We start from the raw sequence: 15,029 nt of genomic DNA, 5'->3' as shown, positions 1-15,029 counted from the left end.
GAATGGGTGAATTCAGGAAGTACTAAAATGTGGGAAGACAAACGAGCCACTGGGTGTTGTGATGGTGTAGAAGTCCCTGATCTGTGCAATTCCCAGTTCTTATAATCTGGAGCCTGTAATTCTTTAAGCGTAATTTTATTTGTATTTAGAACCCCTTTTAAATCATGTTTTATCTTCTTTTCTACTTGTGTGGGAAACACTGCTTTTACTACACTTTTAGTGTAAACACTGCACTTTTAGTGCAAGCCTAAAAAGACAGTAGACTGTTAAAGTTGAGAGCTAGCCCCATTATTTAAACAACGTCCTTTTTTTTTTTTTTTTGAGGTAATCCTGATGATTTATGTTCCCTTTTTCCTCTGTAAATTTATCAACCCTCTCTATTCTCTTCCATGTGAAATGACATCCCTGTTAGGGAATAACGTAAGGCTACTGCTGGTTTTCTAATGCAGCTCCCACCACTTTCCTGCCCTGTGACAGCCTGTGAACCAGGTCCATACCCCTAGGGCCAAAGCTTTCCCACCATGTCTTGAGTTTTTTGTGGCTGCCTGGGCTGCTGCCACCACCTTGCTCTGCAGAGTGTGCAGCTGATGGGCTCAGCGGGACAGGCAGCCATCAGTCACTGTCATCCCAGGTGAGAGGGATGACACGTGTCACACCGAGCACAGAAACGCTGCTCTGTGTGAAATGGTTGGCAAAGCAAAAACTGCCACATGGGCCCTGGGCAGGACCTGCCTGGATCAGCAGCGGTGTGTCCAGCCAGCTGGGTCCATCAGGGACCCTCCTGCTGTTCCCAACACATCTGACTGTTCCCTTCCTTGTGTCTGTGTCCTGTCCGTCTTTCCCCCCCTCCCATGTCCTTTACTTCCTCTCAGATAGGTAAGGAAATCCTTTCTGCAACCTCCAGCCTTCCCTTCTTCCCCCTTTCAAGACACAAAGGATTACCTTGCAGCGTTGGGTCAGGTCGATGTACCTAAGGAGTAGCGTGTCCACAGAGGGAAGTTCTTTCCAAGTCCTTGAATCCCACATAAAATCACAGGGTGGTTTGGGTTGGAAGGTACCTTAAAGATCATCTAGTCCCAACTCCCCTGCCACGGGTAGGGACACCTTCCACTAGCCCAGGTTGCCCAAAGCCCCGTCCAACCTGGCCTTGAACCCTTCCAGGGAGGGGGCAGCCACAGCTTCTCTGGGCAACCTGTGCCAGTGTCTCACGACCCTCACAGTAAAGAATTTCTTCCTTATATCTAGTCTAAATCTACCCTCTCTGAGTTTAAAACTGTTACCTCTCATCATATCCCTACACCCCTGATAAGGAGTCCCCATCTTTCCTGTACCCCCTTTAAGTACTGGAGCCTTCTCTTCTCCAGGCTGAACACCCCCAACTCTCTCAGCCTGTCCTCACAGGGGAGGTGCTCCAGCCTCCTGATCATCTTCATGGCCTCCTCTGGACCCACTCAAGCAGGTCCGTGTCCTTCTGATGTTGGTGCCCCCAGAGCTGGAGGCAGTAATCAGAGAAACTCATTTACTCTGGGAAACCCAGTGACAGTAATGGCTGCACGGGGCTGACATCCGACTCCTCCACCCAGCTGAAACAAACAAACAAAAAAAACCACAACAGGGCCACAGAGAAACTGTTTTGACCAAGAATTTTCAGCTTTCTGGTAACACGTGGCATTGCTGCTTGTTTAAATGATGCGCCTGATCCTACTCCCGCCTCACAAGCACGGCCCCTGCTCGGCTGCTTCGGGCCCGCGGAGCTGAGGGAGCAGCGGCGGTCCCTCGCTCCCGAGGAAGCCCAGCCCAGGACTCGGCAGCCTCCAGAGCTCCGGAAGCCTGCCCGACACCAACTTTTCCTCACACCGCTGTAGGAACCCGCGATTTCGGGGTTTCTTGGGAGACTCGAACCGCTCCGCCTCGAGGCCCAACCGCCGCCGCCACCACAACGGCACCGGCCCGCCCGCCCTGCCGACGGCCGAGCGCTCGATGCGCCGCGCCGCGCCCCGCTCGATGCGCTCGGCGCTGGAGTGGCGCGGCCTAGCGCGGGCGGCGGGGAGGCGCGGCGCCAAGATGGCGGCGGGCTGTGCGTGAGCCTCCCTCGGCCCTCCCGGCCCAGGGCGGGCGGCGCCGCGCCGAGCCGAGCCGGCATGTGCGAGACCTACTCGCGGTGGCTGCTGCGGGTGTCGGTGGCGCAGATTTGCCAGGCGCTGGGCTGGGACTCGGTGCAGGTCTCGGCCTGCGACCTCCTCACCGACGTGCTGCAGCGGTACCTGCAGGGGCTGGGCCGGGGCTGCCACCGCTACTGCGAGCTCTGTGAGTGCGGGGCGGGCCGGGTCTGGGGGGCAGCGCTGTGGGGAGAGGGGCTGCGGCAAAGGACGTAGTTGTTGCCGTCTGGACAGGGTCCTGTGGGTGGCCCTGCTTGAGCAGGGGTCTAGACCGAGTGACCTCCATAAGTCCCTGCCAGCTTTGGCCGTTCTGTGAAGGGAGGTGGCGGAGCAGTGCTGTGGGCCGGAGGGAGGGGAGTCTAGGGGGAGGAAGGCTGTGGGGCAGCACTGTGGAGGCGTAGAGAGGGTAGCTGTGGGGTGGGAGGCTGTAGGGCAGTGCTGGGGGCTGGGGGGGTGTTTTTCAGGGGGAGAGTCCTGGAGATGTGGGCTCTGGGGCAGTGCAGGAGGGCATGGGGAGGTGGCCTGTGGGACGATTCTGTAGGGAGAGAGCATGGGGAAGTGTCTGTGGGAGGGAGGTGAGGGCATGGGGGAGATCAGGCTGTGGGGCGGTGGTGGGGGCTGTGGGGAGGTGACCTGTGGGATACTCCAGCTGGGGGAGTATGAAGGGGAGCTGGGCTGTGGAGCAGTGCAGGGGGCTGAGAGGATGAGGGGGGGAAGCCATGGGGCACTTCTGGTGCACAGGGACCCTAGTGCAAGGGAGAGGTGGGCTGTGGGTCTGGGATGTGGGCACAGGTGAGGAGTTGGGGCTGTGGACTTGGGGGAAACGGAGCTCTGAGGCTGGAGTGTGGGGAGATGGGGCTGCTGCCCCCCTTTCTCTGGCTACAGTGTGCAGGGTACTAGGGTGAATGTGTAGAAGAGGGGGAGATGGGGCTGTCAGTCCTGCTGCTGGAGCTGTGGTATTGTGGATCTGGGACAGGGGATGTACTGGGAGGGGAGAAGGGACAGCCAGACATCTTGCTAGGTGGGATGTGTGCATGAGAGAATGTGATGCTGCTGCTGTGTTGTCCTGGTTCATCTCTAGGTCAGGGTCTGTGCCCTGGTGGGAATGCTGAGGAGGCTGTGGGGGCCCACTGCGGGTGGGGATGCGTGTGTACTGTCCAGGATGTGGGCATAACAAGTGCTGAAGCTGTAGGGTGCACGGTTTGGGCTGGGTATATGGGGCAGGGAGGCTGGAGGTGCTAACCCCTGCCGTGGGAGGAGTGTAAGGAGTGAAGAGATGGAGCTGCAGTGCATCGAGTCCAAGAGGTGTGCCTGGGGAAGAGTGGAGTCACCTGCATGGGGAGAGAGAGATGTGGCTGGAAACTCTATTGCTGGGGCTGGAGTGCTCTGGGTTGGGTATATATGTGTAAGGGGGCAGTGGTTTGTGGGGCTGGAGGTGCATGTGTGCAAGGGGAGGTGTGGGGCTTTAGTGCTGGTGGGAGATGCACATGTACTATGCTGTGAGGGGTCAGGGATGGATGTGTATAGGGCTGATGTGGGGCTGTGGTGCCTGGTGTCAGGGATGCACGTGTATGGGGGTGGGCAGGGATTGACATGTACCAGGGCAGCATGGAGCCATATACGTGAGGCTGGGGATGTGTGTGCACAGGGAAAGTGATGGCACTGTGGGACTGAGAACGTGTGTATGGGGGATGTGGGGCTGCAGCGTGCAAAGGCAGGGATGCACTAGAGTGGTTTTTGGGGGAGATGAATCTGTAGTGCATGGGACGTGGGAAGGTGACAGGGCTGCACATGGGAGGTGTGGAGTATGGGTATGGTGAATGGGAGAGATGGGGCTGGAGATAATTTTAGTGCACGTGGCATGAGGTGTGAGCGTCCTCATTTGGATGCAGTGGAAGAGGTTCACAGAATCACAGAATCAACTAGGTTGGAAAGGACCTTGAAGATCATCTAGTCCAACCATTAACCTAACAGTGCCAGTTCCCATCTACACCATATCTCTCAGCACGTCTGGATATGTGAGGGATTGGAGTTAGCCAACGCTGCGATTGAGGTGGCACGTGCAGAAGGAGCTGGGAGTGATGATGGGGGGCAGGATGCCCAGGGCATCGCTGGATTTGGTAGGAGCTGGGGTGGGAGCATGGAAGGGGTGAGTTTACACCAAGTGGGAAAAGAGAAAGAAGAGAGGTCTGGGAGTCAGTGTGAGGACTTCTGGCTGGGTCATGTAGGGGTATGGAGTGTGTGTGTATGGGATGGGGAAGGGGAACAAGTATCACTGCTGGGCCTGGGAGTCCGACAGAGGATGAAGTTGTGAGTCCCTGAGACATCCATTCAGATGAGAGACAAGTGACTTAGATTTGTAAATCCCCAACAGAGTGGGGATTTACAAACCCCCAGTGGTGAGACAAGTCTCAAAGTCCAGGCATTTATTAACTTCCCACAATGTATTAATTGGATACATGATAATTGGCTAAGTATATAACGCGTTATGGCAAGCAATATAGTATGCCTTGCATTACTTAATGATAGTGAATGAAAAGGGGAAAAAGGAAAGGAGGGAGATAGAATAGAGAAATAGAGTTTACCGGTCCAGATTTGTCAGGGATGCATCCGTCTCCTTTCCTTCTTCATGTCTTCTTTTTTCTTTCTCCTTATCACTCCTCGCTCCTCCCCTCAATTTATACACACTTTCCTTGGGTCTGTCCCCTAGGTCAACCCACCTACTATCCCATGTATGGGGAGGGGTAAGGTGCTTCATGGGATGATGTAATTAGCATGATCTTGTAATTAGCATTTTCAGGGGAGTCAACTTTAATATGCATTTCATGGATAATGAAGCAAAGGTCGTTCACCGGATGGATGGCCCTTGAAACTTTACAAGATACACCAGAGCAGAACCATCCTTCCTTCGCAGGGCTCCCTCCTCCAGCTGCATCCTCTGCTATCCAGGCAGCCTTATCAGCTCCAAACTCTACACTATCCACTCTGTGACTCTAGTTTTGCTACTTGCAAGTGTTTGAAATGTGCCTCAGCTCAGAGGGCCTCCGCTCCCACCTCCTCCATCCCTTATCTCTCTCAGGCTGTATTTTCTCGCTGGCCTGTTTCTCTCAGGCCCTGTTTTGAGGAGTTACAATTTGTCCCTCGGTGTTGTCTGTGTCCCTGCAGAGCCTGCAGTGGAGGTGCTGAGGGGAGCGGGTGACCTGCTGGTACCTGCAGAATATGGGGTGTAGGAGGATGCGATACCCAGTTGCTTGCTGGGTCAGTAATGCTGACTGGGGGGATGACGGGGTGGTAGGGGTCTGCTGGGTGTGGGAAGGTCAACAAGGGGGTGCCGGTGTCCTGTTGGGTCAGGGAGGTGTGGAGAGGTGGTGGTATGTGAGGAGAGGGAGGCTGTCAGGGTCACTGCAGGGTCTGAACACAGGGAGCATTGCGGGGAATGTGGAGCAAGGCTCAGGCTGTCAGTGTGGTTGGAGGGTTGCGAGTCTGTGTGTGTGGAGGCCTTTGCTGTCCTATGCATGGGGCAGGAGGGGAAGACAGCAGTGATGTGTGTGCAAAGATGGGGCTGCCAGTGCTGCTGCTGGATCTGTAAGTAGTGGGGGGGAGATGAAAAGGGGGTGCACGTACTGGAGAGGCTGGGGGGAGCGAGCATGCCTTGTAGGGCTGGGTGTAGGGGGTGTGTGCATGGAGAAACAGGGCTGCTTGTGCCTCCTGTGCCAAGAGGGACTTGTTCCTTGTTACCCCTTCCTTTGACACGCTGGGGAGCTGTGGGGTTGTGGGCTGCCGCTGTTCCCTGTGTCTGTGTGTACTTGTGGAGGGAGAAGTCCTGGAGACCCCCTGAGGCAGAGGTCAGAGCTGCTGCGGTTGGGTCTGGCAGCAGGGAAGGAGTTCAGAGGAAGCAGGAGTTAGAGCTGGGACGAATAATGTGATCGCTTGCCTGAAGTGCTGGGTGAGGAGAAGGTGACTCACTGGTGGTGGATTTGGGGCTACCATAGCCACCACCAGTTCAGAGAGTGTGCTGGGGACTGTGGGAAGGTTATGGGAGAGATAACAGGGATGGCAACCCTGAAACACGTAAATGAAAACATTTGCCAGCACTTGTGTCCAGGTTGTGGGAGCTGTGCTAATGAGTGTATCACAGCCGTGGATGAGAAGGCGTATCAGGGGCACATTGCTGTCAGCTGGTGGTGGATGCAGCCTCAAGATCAGAGCAGCTGTGAAGGCTGGAGGTGTCGGCTTCCTCTGCAGGAGGGAATTGGAGAGTGTGTGGAGCAAGACCTGTGAGCCGGGAAGCGCAGCATGATCGGTTTGGTCGGGAGAGGAGCAGCTGTGGCCTGAAGGTGCTGCTGCTTTTACGTGTGCCTCTTCTCTGAGGCAGAAGTTCTCACTGCTGCAGTGATCCCCAATAACACAAAGTGAAGAGCTGAACATACCTGATAGCTGGCCCTGCCTCTGCTTCATGATTTCAGGAATAATTTGCAATCAAGTCTGGCACTGCCAGTGTAACTGAGCTTAGGAGGAACTTAGTGGTATTGCTGCAAACTCCTTGAGTTCTAGGTTGAATAGGTTTCCTCATACAAGCTTTCTGCAAATTAGAGAGCTAGTTAGATGTGAAGCTGTGTATGGTTAGTCTGGAAGTGGGACTGTGCAATATTAAACCAGCAGCACCAGTGCAGCTGCTGCACCTGTGAAGTCTGTATCTCAATCAAACAGAAGTGATCTGTAAAGAGATTAAAGGGGATAACAGAGGGAGTTTGGGAGAACTGGGTTATGGGGTGAAAAAGGAGCTAACCTAGGCTGGGTCGGAGCCATCCTTCGATATAGTTAGTACAAATTTTGGGGAGGTGCTTTTGTAACTGGATCACTGCTTGTGCAAGAGCTGAGTTGTTGAGCAGCATTGCCCTCCCCGAGCTCAGCTGACTCTGCCACAGGTACAGCAGTGTTCGTAAGACTGGGAGGAAAAGACGTAGAGATGGTGAAAATACAACTTTTTCCTTTCGGTGCTTGAGAAATTGGAAGTGCGTAGAAATAAGGTATCCCTCTCTTGCTTTGGGTTTGCTTCCTGAAGGTGGGAAAGGAAATTTTTTCCCCCTCTTCGAATGGAGAAGGAAGTATTACAGTCTTTTTTTTTTTTTCTTTTGTGAAGAAGGGGAATAGGCTGTTTTCATGCCAGTGATATGGTATTTCTCGTATTACCTCTCTTAAAATGATTCCTGTATTTATTACTCTTTAAAAGGTTTGTAAAAAGCATCTTAATGCTCAGCTGACGTTTCCCTGCTTTTTCAGAATTGTTTCCCTTTGCTCCTAAAATAAGTTACTGTACAAACCCAGCTCTGCATGAATGAGCTGAATTTTGCCATGGTTTTGCATAAGTAGAATTAATTAAATTCCAATTGTAGCATCTTTATTGTCAGTGTGTTATCTCGGAGTCAAACCAGTGGGGTTTGAGTTAGCAGGGTTGTCAGCTGGAGGGACATAATCTTTGTATTCGAAACTGAATGGATTTACTCTGACGTAATTGAGACAGTGTGGTATTGCTCTGAAAAGCATGTCATTGCTGTTCACGTATTTTCTCAGTTGCAAAAGAAAATTATGGCTTTCCCAGCTGTGTTAGATCTTTGTTCCAGCTGTTACATCCCATTAGGAGAGCTACATTCAAGATTTTCATTACTTTTCTGCTGTTGTTTCTTTGCATTTGCAGTAGCTGTAGTTGATGGGAGCTTCTGTGGCTGCAAAGTGAAGGCAAAAGGATTTGCAAAACGGGCTTGAGATGCGTTTGATGCCATGAAATGCTTCTGAATACTGTGTTGGGGGTGGATTTGAGAGTGAACTTACAGGGGAGAAAATATGGGTTTTCCTGTTGAAGTACACCATATTATGCTGTTCAGATTTGTGGAAAGCTTGTAAGAGGAAGCCTATTCAATATGCTGTACACTTCACACATGTTTTTATCCTAAAATTTAAATAAAATATTTGAAAAACAGTGTTGGAGTATGTAATTAAGGTATTGAGCTGCAAAACAAATTGACGTCGTGTGGTTTCTGAGAGCAGAGTTCTACATTGTTGTTGTTTGTTTTAAGCAGAGGTGAAAAGGGAGAAGTTCTCTGTTATGTGCTGCTTTCTGTTGCCCTCACGTTTCATGTGGTTTGATAGAGCTGGCAGCACAGCTCGTGCTTTGGGTTAACTGCTGTGGATTTTCTTGTATATGTTGGGTTTTTTATATTGAGGAAACTGTCCAGTGAAGACAGACGGCTATCAGCTTCATTTGCTATGAATTTAGCTAACACAGCTTGGCAGTGGGATATAGATATGCAGAATATGCCGTGTTTTACCTCTTAACTTAGCACATCCAGTAAGAGAGTTCAGTTTCCAGTATGTTTATGTGGGTGGTGCAATTCATGGGAGGGATGAGGAGTCATGGTTTATGCCCCCAAAAGCCTGATTTTTCTGCTACATTGCTTTAAAAAACAACTAGGTAGAAGCCACTTAACTTTATAATCACTGATGGCACCTGGGTGTATTTCAGCAGCACAAATTTAGATTATCTGCTGCTAAAACTACAAGTGTAATAAACTAGATAATTAGCTTTGTGTGTTGGATCTAGAAGTGGGTTTTTCAGTACTTCTTCCTTGAATTTTCAATGTTGAGCATATGCTTGGATATGCTGTGGGGTTTTTTTATTTTTTTCTGCTGAAATTTGTTTACAGTGAGGAAATAAAGTTCAGAAGTTGTTCTTTAGTTTCATATTGTGTGACTACTTTTTTGAAGATTAATTTTATGTAAACATAGAATCATAGAATATCTCAAGTTGCAAGGGGCCTGTAAGGATCAAGTCCAACTCCCTGCTCCTCGCAGGACTGCCTAAAACTAGGTCTTTATACATAAATAATATTGAATGTAGCTATAAATAACATTAAATATATTAAAATTGATATTAATAATGCAACTGCATTTATATTAAAAAGGCAAGTTCTGATCTGGTGAGCAGAACATTGTAACTGGAAGGAAAAATGACAGATCTCGCAAAAAGTTATTCCAAGATAGGGCTTGCTCAAAACCAGCTCCAATGTCACTGCACAATCTCCTGTAAAAGGAAAACTTAACTTTGTTACAGCAGACCTCTGCTTTGGAGAATGCAAACAGCAGACTGATATTTTTGTTGGGAATTGACCTGGCATCAATCAAATTTTTATTTCTTTCTAATTAAATGTCAAATTGACCTTGTACATTTTTTTGGTTTCATTCTTTTCTTTTTTTTGTTACTTATCAGTATGCAATAATAATCACTATCAAAGTGTTAGATTTTGATTATCAGTTAAATGAGCTGATTCCCCATGCTGATGCTGAATGACTGTTGTAACAAGTATCTATGACATTTGTTATAAGAAGGGTACCTCTTTATGTCCTGATAACCTTAAATGTTGATGTTTTTAAGCTAATTAACTTCTTGCTGGCTATCAATAAAGGACAACTTGGGTTTTTGCTTGACGTTTATGACGTTACCAGGAAAAGGAGCAGACTCTGAGCAGCACTAGCAAGAAGATGCTTTTGCCTGCCTGTTAACTACATTAATAGGACCCTTTTTCCCCACTTAAGTGCACTCAAATAAGGCATATATACTTATTAAATAATCTACTGTGTATGCCTCTGACTGTTCTTGTGGGTGCTGGATGGAATCAATGTGTTGTCTGCTTGAAAGAGTTATCCTGGGGTAACTATTCAGTGTAGGTCCATGGGTATTGAATGCGTGGCAGGGTTGCATGATGTGCTGGAGCACAAGGAATCTGTGATAGAGCCTGTAATAAAATTACTGAGGAGCTATACCTAATTGCTGGTTACAATAAAAATTTTTTTAAAAATCTCTTTTTATAGCAGACATGAGGGTGAATGCTGAGCTATTTATAATTGACTGTACATGTTGCATGGGCAGTGACTCATTAATTTTTCTCAATATAATTATTACAGAGCTGTAGTTGCTCTCTTTAAAACACCCGGCATGAAACTAAAAGCTCTTCTGTACTTACTTGCTTGTTAAATTTTCACTGATTCATATGAACTTTGAGCCAGGAAAGAGGAGGTGATGGGAGTGAGTCTGATGAAAGTAAATCAGCTATTCCTGAAACTTCATTTTAGGAAAGATAGTTTTTCCCAAACCCCCACCCACCCCCACACAGTTTCTTTGGATGACGTGAGCATTGGTCAGCTTGTTTGATGGAGGAATTCTTGTGACATTTACAAAAATAACTAGGCTTTAGTAGGTTCTAAAAATTCCTTTTCCCCACGAAACGAAAGAGAGCTTTTATTGCTTGAAGGGGAGTTAGTGCACTGCCCTCATTCTGTTTGATTTGTTTTTCCTTGTGGACAACTAGGTTTATCTGCAGGTGGCACTGAGCAGCAGGGTTGAGGGCTGGATAACTTTTCACCCAAATATTCGGCTCTGTGTGGATTCTGTTTCGCCGTTGCTTCGGTGCTGTATGTTTTTCGGGATCCATTTCTGTGTGCACATTCCTCCTCACAGGGTGTTCGTCCTCATGCATAGGGAAGCTGAGTGTAACATAACTGCAGGGCCTTTCCCACAGGTTTCTGGTGAGCTGTTTTGAGACCGAATGGTCTTAATTTAGCTCTGCTGTTTTCCACAGCTATATCAGTTTCGGGGCACAGCTCCCATTCAGGGAGATAGTACAGCTTAAAAACTTGTGAGAAAGACATTTTTCTTAGCTCACTGTTCGCAGGCTAAGGAGGAGACTTGTAACTTGCTGGATGAACTATTCCCATCTCCTTCCATCTCTTCCCAATCCTGGGCAACAGATAGTATTTGAAGTGTCATGGTATAGGGAACAGCAAGAGGCTTGAAAACCAAAAGCTCGAAAGCTGTTTGTGATCTGGCACTGACTTGCTGTGTGACATTGGATTAATTATTTCACTGGGAGGCTTCAGCATCTGAATTTTTAAACTGAGGATAGCACAGATATCTGATGAATATTGAGACAAGTTCAGTATGTGCAAATTCAACTTTTTTTTTTTTTTTTGGCATCATTTACTTACAGAAAAAAGCCTTAAGACTAAATGAAAGACCAGGAGAGAGAGTGTTACATGTTTGTCAGCATTCTTTTTCATGTGTCTGACTTCTGCTATTTTAGTGAATTTTTATTAAACCAGAGAGAGAAGAGGAGTGCTAAACTGTTCAAATAAAGGTATAAAGCCTTTATTTGATGAATCACCTGAAATTACATTTAATGCATTTTTGTGCTGTGTATATTTCCAGTTGATAACCGTTTTGATTTAAATACGGATATGAATACAGACCTGAAACTTTTTTTGCACACTTTTACCACTGATGACACCTTGTCTTGAAAAGAAAGTCATTTCATCCCTCTGACAGCTGCAGGTTTAACATTTTTATTTAGCTTTTAATCAATCTTATGACTTGGCATTGCCTGTTTGGAGACAAATGTCAAAGACACAGGAAAATTGACTCTTCTTCAGGTTTTTTTTGATCACTTTTTGAACCTGCTTTATAACACACATAATTGGTTCTTTTATATGGTTGCTTAAGTATTTCTATGCTTCAATTACACTTGGTAGTTGCTTCTCTGCCACATGTTCTTAATAAGCACTTGTAGGAAGAAGTCCTTTTTAGCATTTATCACTTGCTAATCACGTCAGTACACTTTTTTGGAGGTTAAAAAGATCACGTGCAGATCTAGGAAAAGACCTTTTCCTATTGCAGTGATAAATTGGACTAAACTTTCACCCTGAGTACGTGACAGTGCTGGTGTCAAGGGCTGCACACTGAGAAAGTACTCGAAACACCTTCACAGAGCCCCAATATTGGGGTAGATATTGAGATGTTGAGGTGCATCTTGCAGTCCCGTGCCCGGGTTGTCCAGCTGGAGAACCTACTGCAGCATTTCCCTTTCTGCGCGTTTCATTTTTCTTCCAAGGGAAACTGGACAGAAGCACAGTCTGTGTCCGTGCCTCTTGGTACACGTTCCAGGTCTAGGCAATGCTCACCTGGGAGTGAGTGCTGCGAGGCTCACCATGGATCCCCCCATCCTGCAAACAGCATAGCCAGTGATTCAGGAATGTCGGGGGAATAAATATGCTGTACTTCTGAGCTTGTTGAAAAGTTTTCCCCAAGTTTTCCTTTTCAACTTGTACCTGTTAAGTCTTGACACCTTAGAAAACGATTGAGTAATTTCAAAGGTATCTGCATAGTCTGAAGAGCAATTAAAGTGACAATGCAAAATTTCTTAGCTGTGTCAATTATCTAAACTTAATTTTTTAAGGATAAAACACTCTTCTGCCTACCTAATAACTATAGGGATCTCATAACCACTCCAGAGTGGTGAAATCCTCCTTTAATTACGTTTATATAAGCCTCCACGTTTCTCTGTCCCTAAATTCTGAAGGAGAAACTAGTATTGCACTTGTACTAGATATTATACAAACACAAAATCCGAGATGGTTCTTGTTGTACAGAGTTCACGTTCTAAATACAGACGGACAAAAGAGACGATAACTTGGTCTGATCTCCCTTTTAGCTGTGGAGAGAATTAAAACACAAGCAACTTGCCCAGAGTCACACAAGAGGCCAGTGTTAGAGAGCTGAGAATCAAAACCATAATCTGAGTATTACCCTTATCTTCACCGCAAGACTAAGAAGAGAAATTCTAGAACAAAATTCTTATTTTCTAAATGTACCTGAAGGCATAAGTTGGCTAGGGGTTTGAATTCATCCAGTGATGTGAGAACCAGCCTGCTCGACTGCTTCAGCTTCAAGATAAACCAAGAAGAGATTAGGTTAAAGGACAAACAAAAGAGCATCCCCCCCGTTCTCCGAAGCTGGGTTTCACAATAGCGATTGTGTTCCTTCAATGAGCACGGGCTGGTTTTCCATAATTACTTTTTAAAGTAAATCACAGCTTATCATCATGTAAGGATGTAATATCTTCATAAGCTAACTATACAGAATTTTTATAATTCAGTATAATTTCATTGAATTAAAAAAAAAAAATCACATTTGTGATTTACGGCATCTTTTTTTGTGATACTGTTGTTGTGAAGAGTTAGGATGAGATTCAAAGTGGTGCTTTGGCTACCAAAGCCAGGTGTCCAGTTCTCCCTCCGGAGGCCTTCAGAGGGATTTCCTGCTGTCAGGTCAGGGAAATCGAGGCACTTGGAGGACTTCGGCACTGTATAGTTTAAATCTTTGAGCCAAATTACATGTATAGAACAAACTGCAACCTCTCTTGGACTGTTTTCTTGGAGGTCATTAAATAAAGATCGTGACTGCTTGGCCAGTAAGGTTTCACTATGCTTTTCATAAAGAAAATAAGGTTTTTGCTATAGAGGCAAACTTAAATTGCCCCCCAGGAAATCAGCCCCTGATGTTTAGTATAAAATATTCTCTCCTCATCAGACCATTATTTAATATTCTTGTGTTTCATCTGGGAGGTATATCTAACCGGTAGGTAAAGTGACTCATAGATTATGAAACCTATAGATTTCATCTGGTGGAAAGATACTATGTGAAATATTTTTGTTATCAAGAGATACAGAGATACCTTCTTTTTTTGTTGCCCATAAACTACAGTCGGTTCAACAAAATTCAATTGTTCCTTTTCTAGGTTGAAAAATAATTTTTGGTCTGTGACATACTGTAAAGGGGCACTTTCTGCATATTGAGGGCTTGTTTTGTTCATTTGAATTTATTTTATGAAACTGAAAACTATGTTAAGTGGTGTCTTATGGTGTTAATTGACTGTTGTCAGGTAAAGCTGCCTGTTGCCGCTCTCTTTGGTTTTGCTTGAAGTGCTTCTTGAGGTGCAGTTCTTTAATGGTATGAATTGAAACAAGGTGATACAGATCAAAATAAAACACTTTTAAATGAGAATGTTCTTAGCCTGAAACGTTGTACAGCCTGATGAACAGTAAAACTGGCAGAACTACGGGGCAGTAATCTCCGTTACCGGTGGTGAGCCGTGGCAGATTGTAATCTCTAAGCGTAGATCTGCAGGTCAAATTTTTTAAACCAGATTTTTGCAAAAATATTGTTCTTTTGTTGTTTTTTTATTACAGATGGCCGCACAGATCCAATTTTGGATGATGTAGGTGATGCCTTCAAGCTTATGGGGGTTAACCTGCATGAGCTAGAAGATTATATACACAATATTGAACCTGTCACTTTCGCACACCAAATCCCTTCGTTTCCCGTCAGCAAGAACAATGTCCTGCAATTTCCCCAGCCGGGAAGTAAAGATGCGGAAGAAAGGAAGGAGTACATCCCTGATTATATGCCACCTATTGTCTCTTCTCAAGAAGGTGCGAAATTAATCCTTTGCTTTAAGTTTTGGTCCCCGTGTGTTTGCGTGTTCGTTTGCATCCTCGAGCAGTTCGGGTTGTGCTGCTGCCCCACAGCAGTCGCTCAGGAAGGACCCGCTGGGTGTTACACAAGCATGGTTTCAAAACTGGTAGCAGTGCTGTGGCAAGTGTATTTTCTACTCTTTTACTCTCCTCCAAGATCAACTGGTGTCAAAATACACTGTGTTAATACACGTTTCTGTAATGCACGTAAATTTTAAGTTTTCAGATAACAATAGAAATGAATGCTTTACATTACCTTTTACGTGTTGGCCTCCCTCATATATACTGCAAGAGCTTACATAATTGGGTAAAGGTAGAAGGAAGGCTGGCGACACTGGCACAGCGTTCCCAGCTCCTGATAGCTGTTTCTTCTTCCTTTGAACAAATTCAACAAAAAAAACAAACCAAAACAAAAAGCCACCAGAAAACCTCTTCCATTTAAAATGAATTCAGATTTAAAATAAGGAAGTAAGGGTCGTTTAGAGGCACAGTGCTTGCTTTTAATCC

General features: G+C 46.4%; 1 protein-coding gene across 1 annotated transcript in view; it reads left to right on the top strand.

The window, feature by feature from the left end:
• The first annotated feature begins 2,048 nt into the window (after nt 1–2,048).
• The window catches only part of TAF3 (TATA-box binding protein associated factor 3), a 125,758-nt gene continuing 112,777 nt past the window's right edge, over nt 2,049–15,029 (top strand). The window contains exons 1-2 of the mRNA XM_074828039.1: nt 2,049–2,307; nt 14,238–14,480. Coding sequence (XP_074684140.1) covers nt 2,142–2,307; nt 14,238–14,480 — 409 coding nt within the window. The 5' untranslated portion in view covers nt 2,049–2,141. The remainder of the gene's footprint in view (nt 2,308–14,237; nt 14,481–15,029) is intronic.

The sequence above is a fragment of the Strix aluco genome, chromosome 5 (assembly GCF_031877795.1).
Source record: "Strix aluco isolate bStrAlu1 chromosome 5, bStrAlu1.hap1, whole genome shotgun sequence".
NCBI lineage: Eukaryota > Metazoa > Chordata > Aves > Strigiformes > Strigidae > Strix > Strix aluco.
The sequence above is the reverse complement of the archived record's forward strand: the minus strand, read 5'-3'. Positions and strand labels throughout refer to the sequence as shown.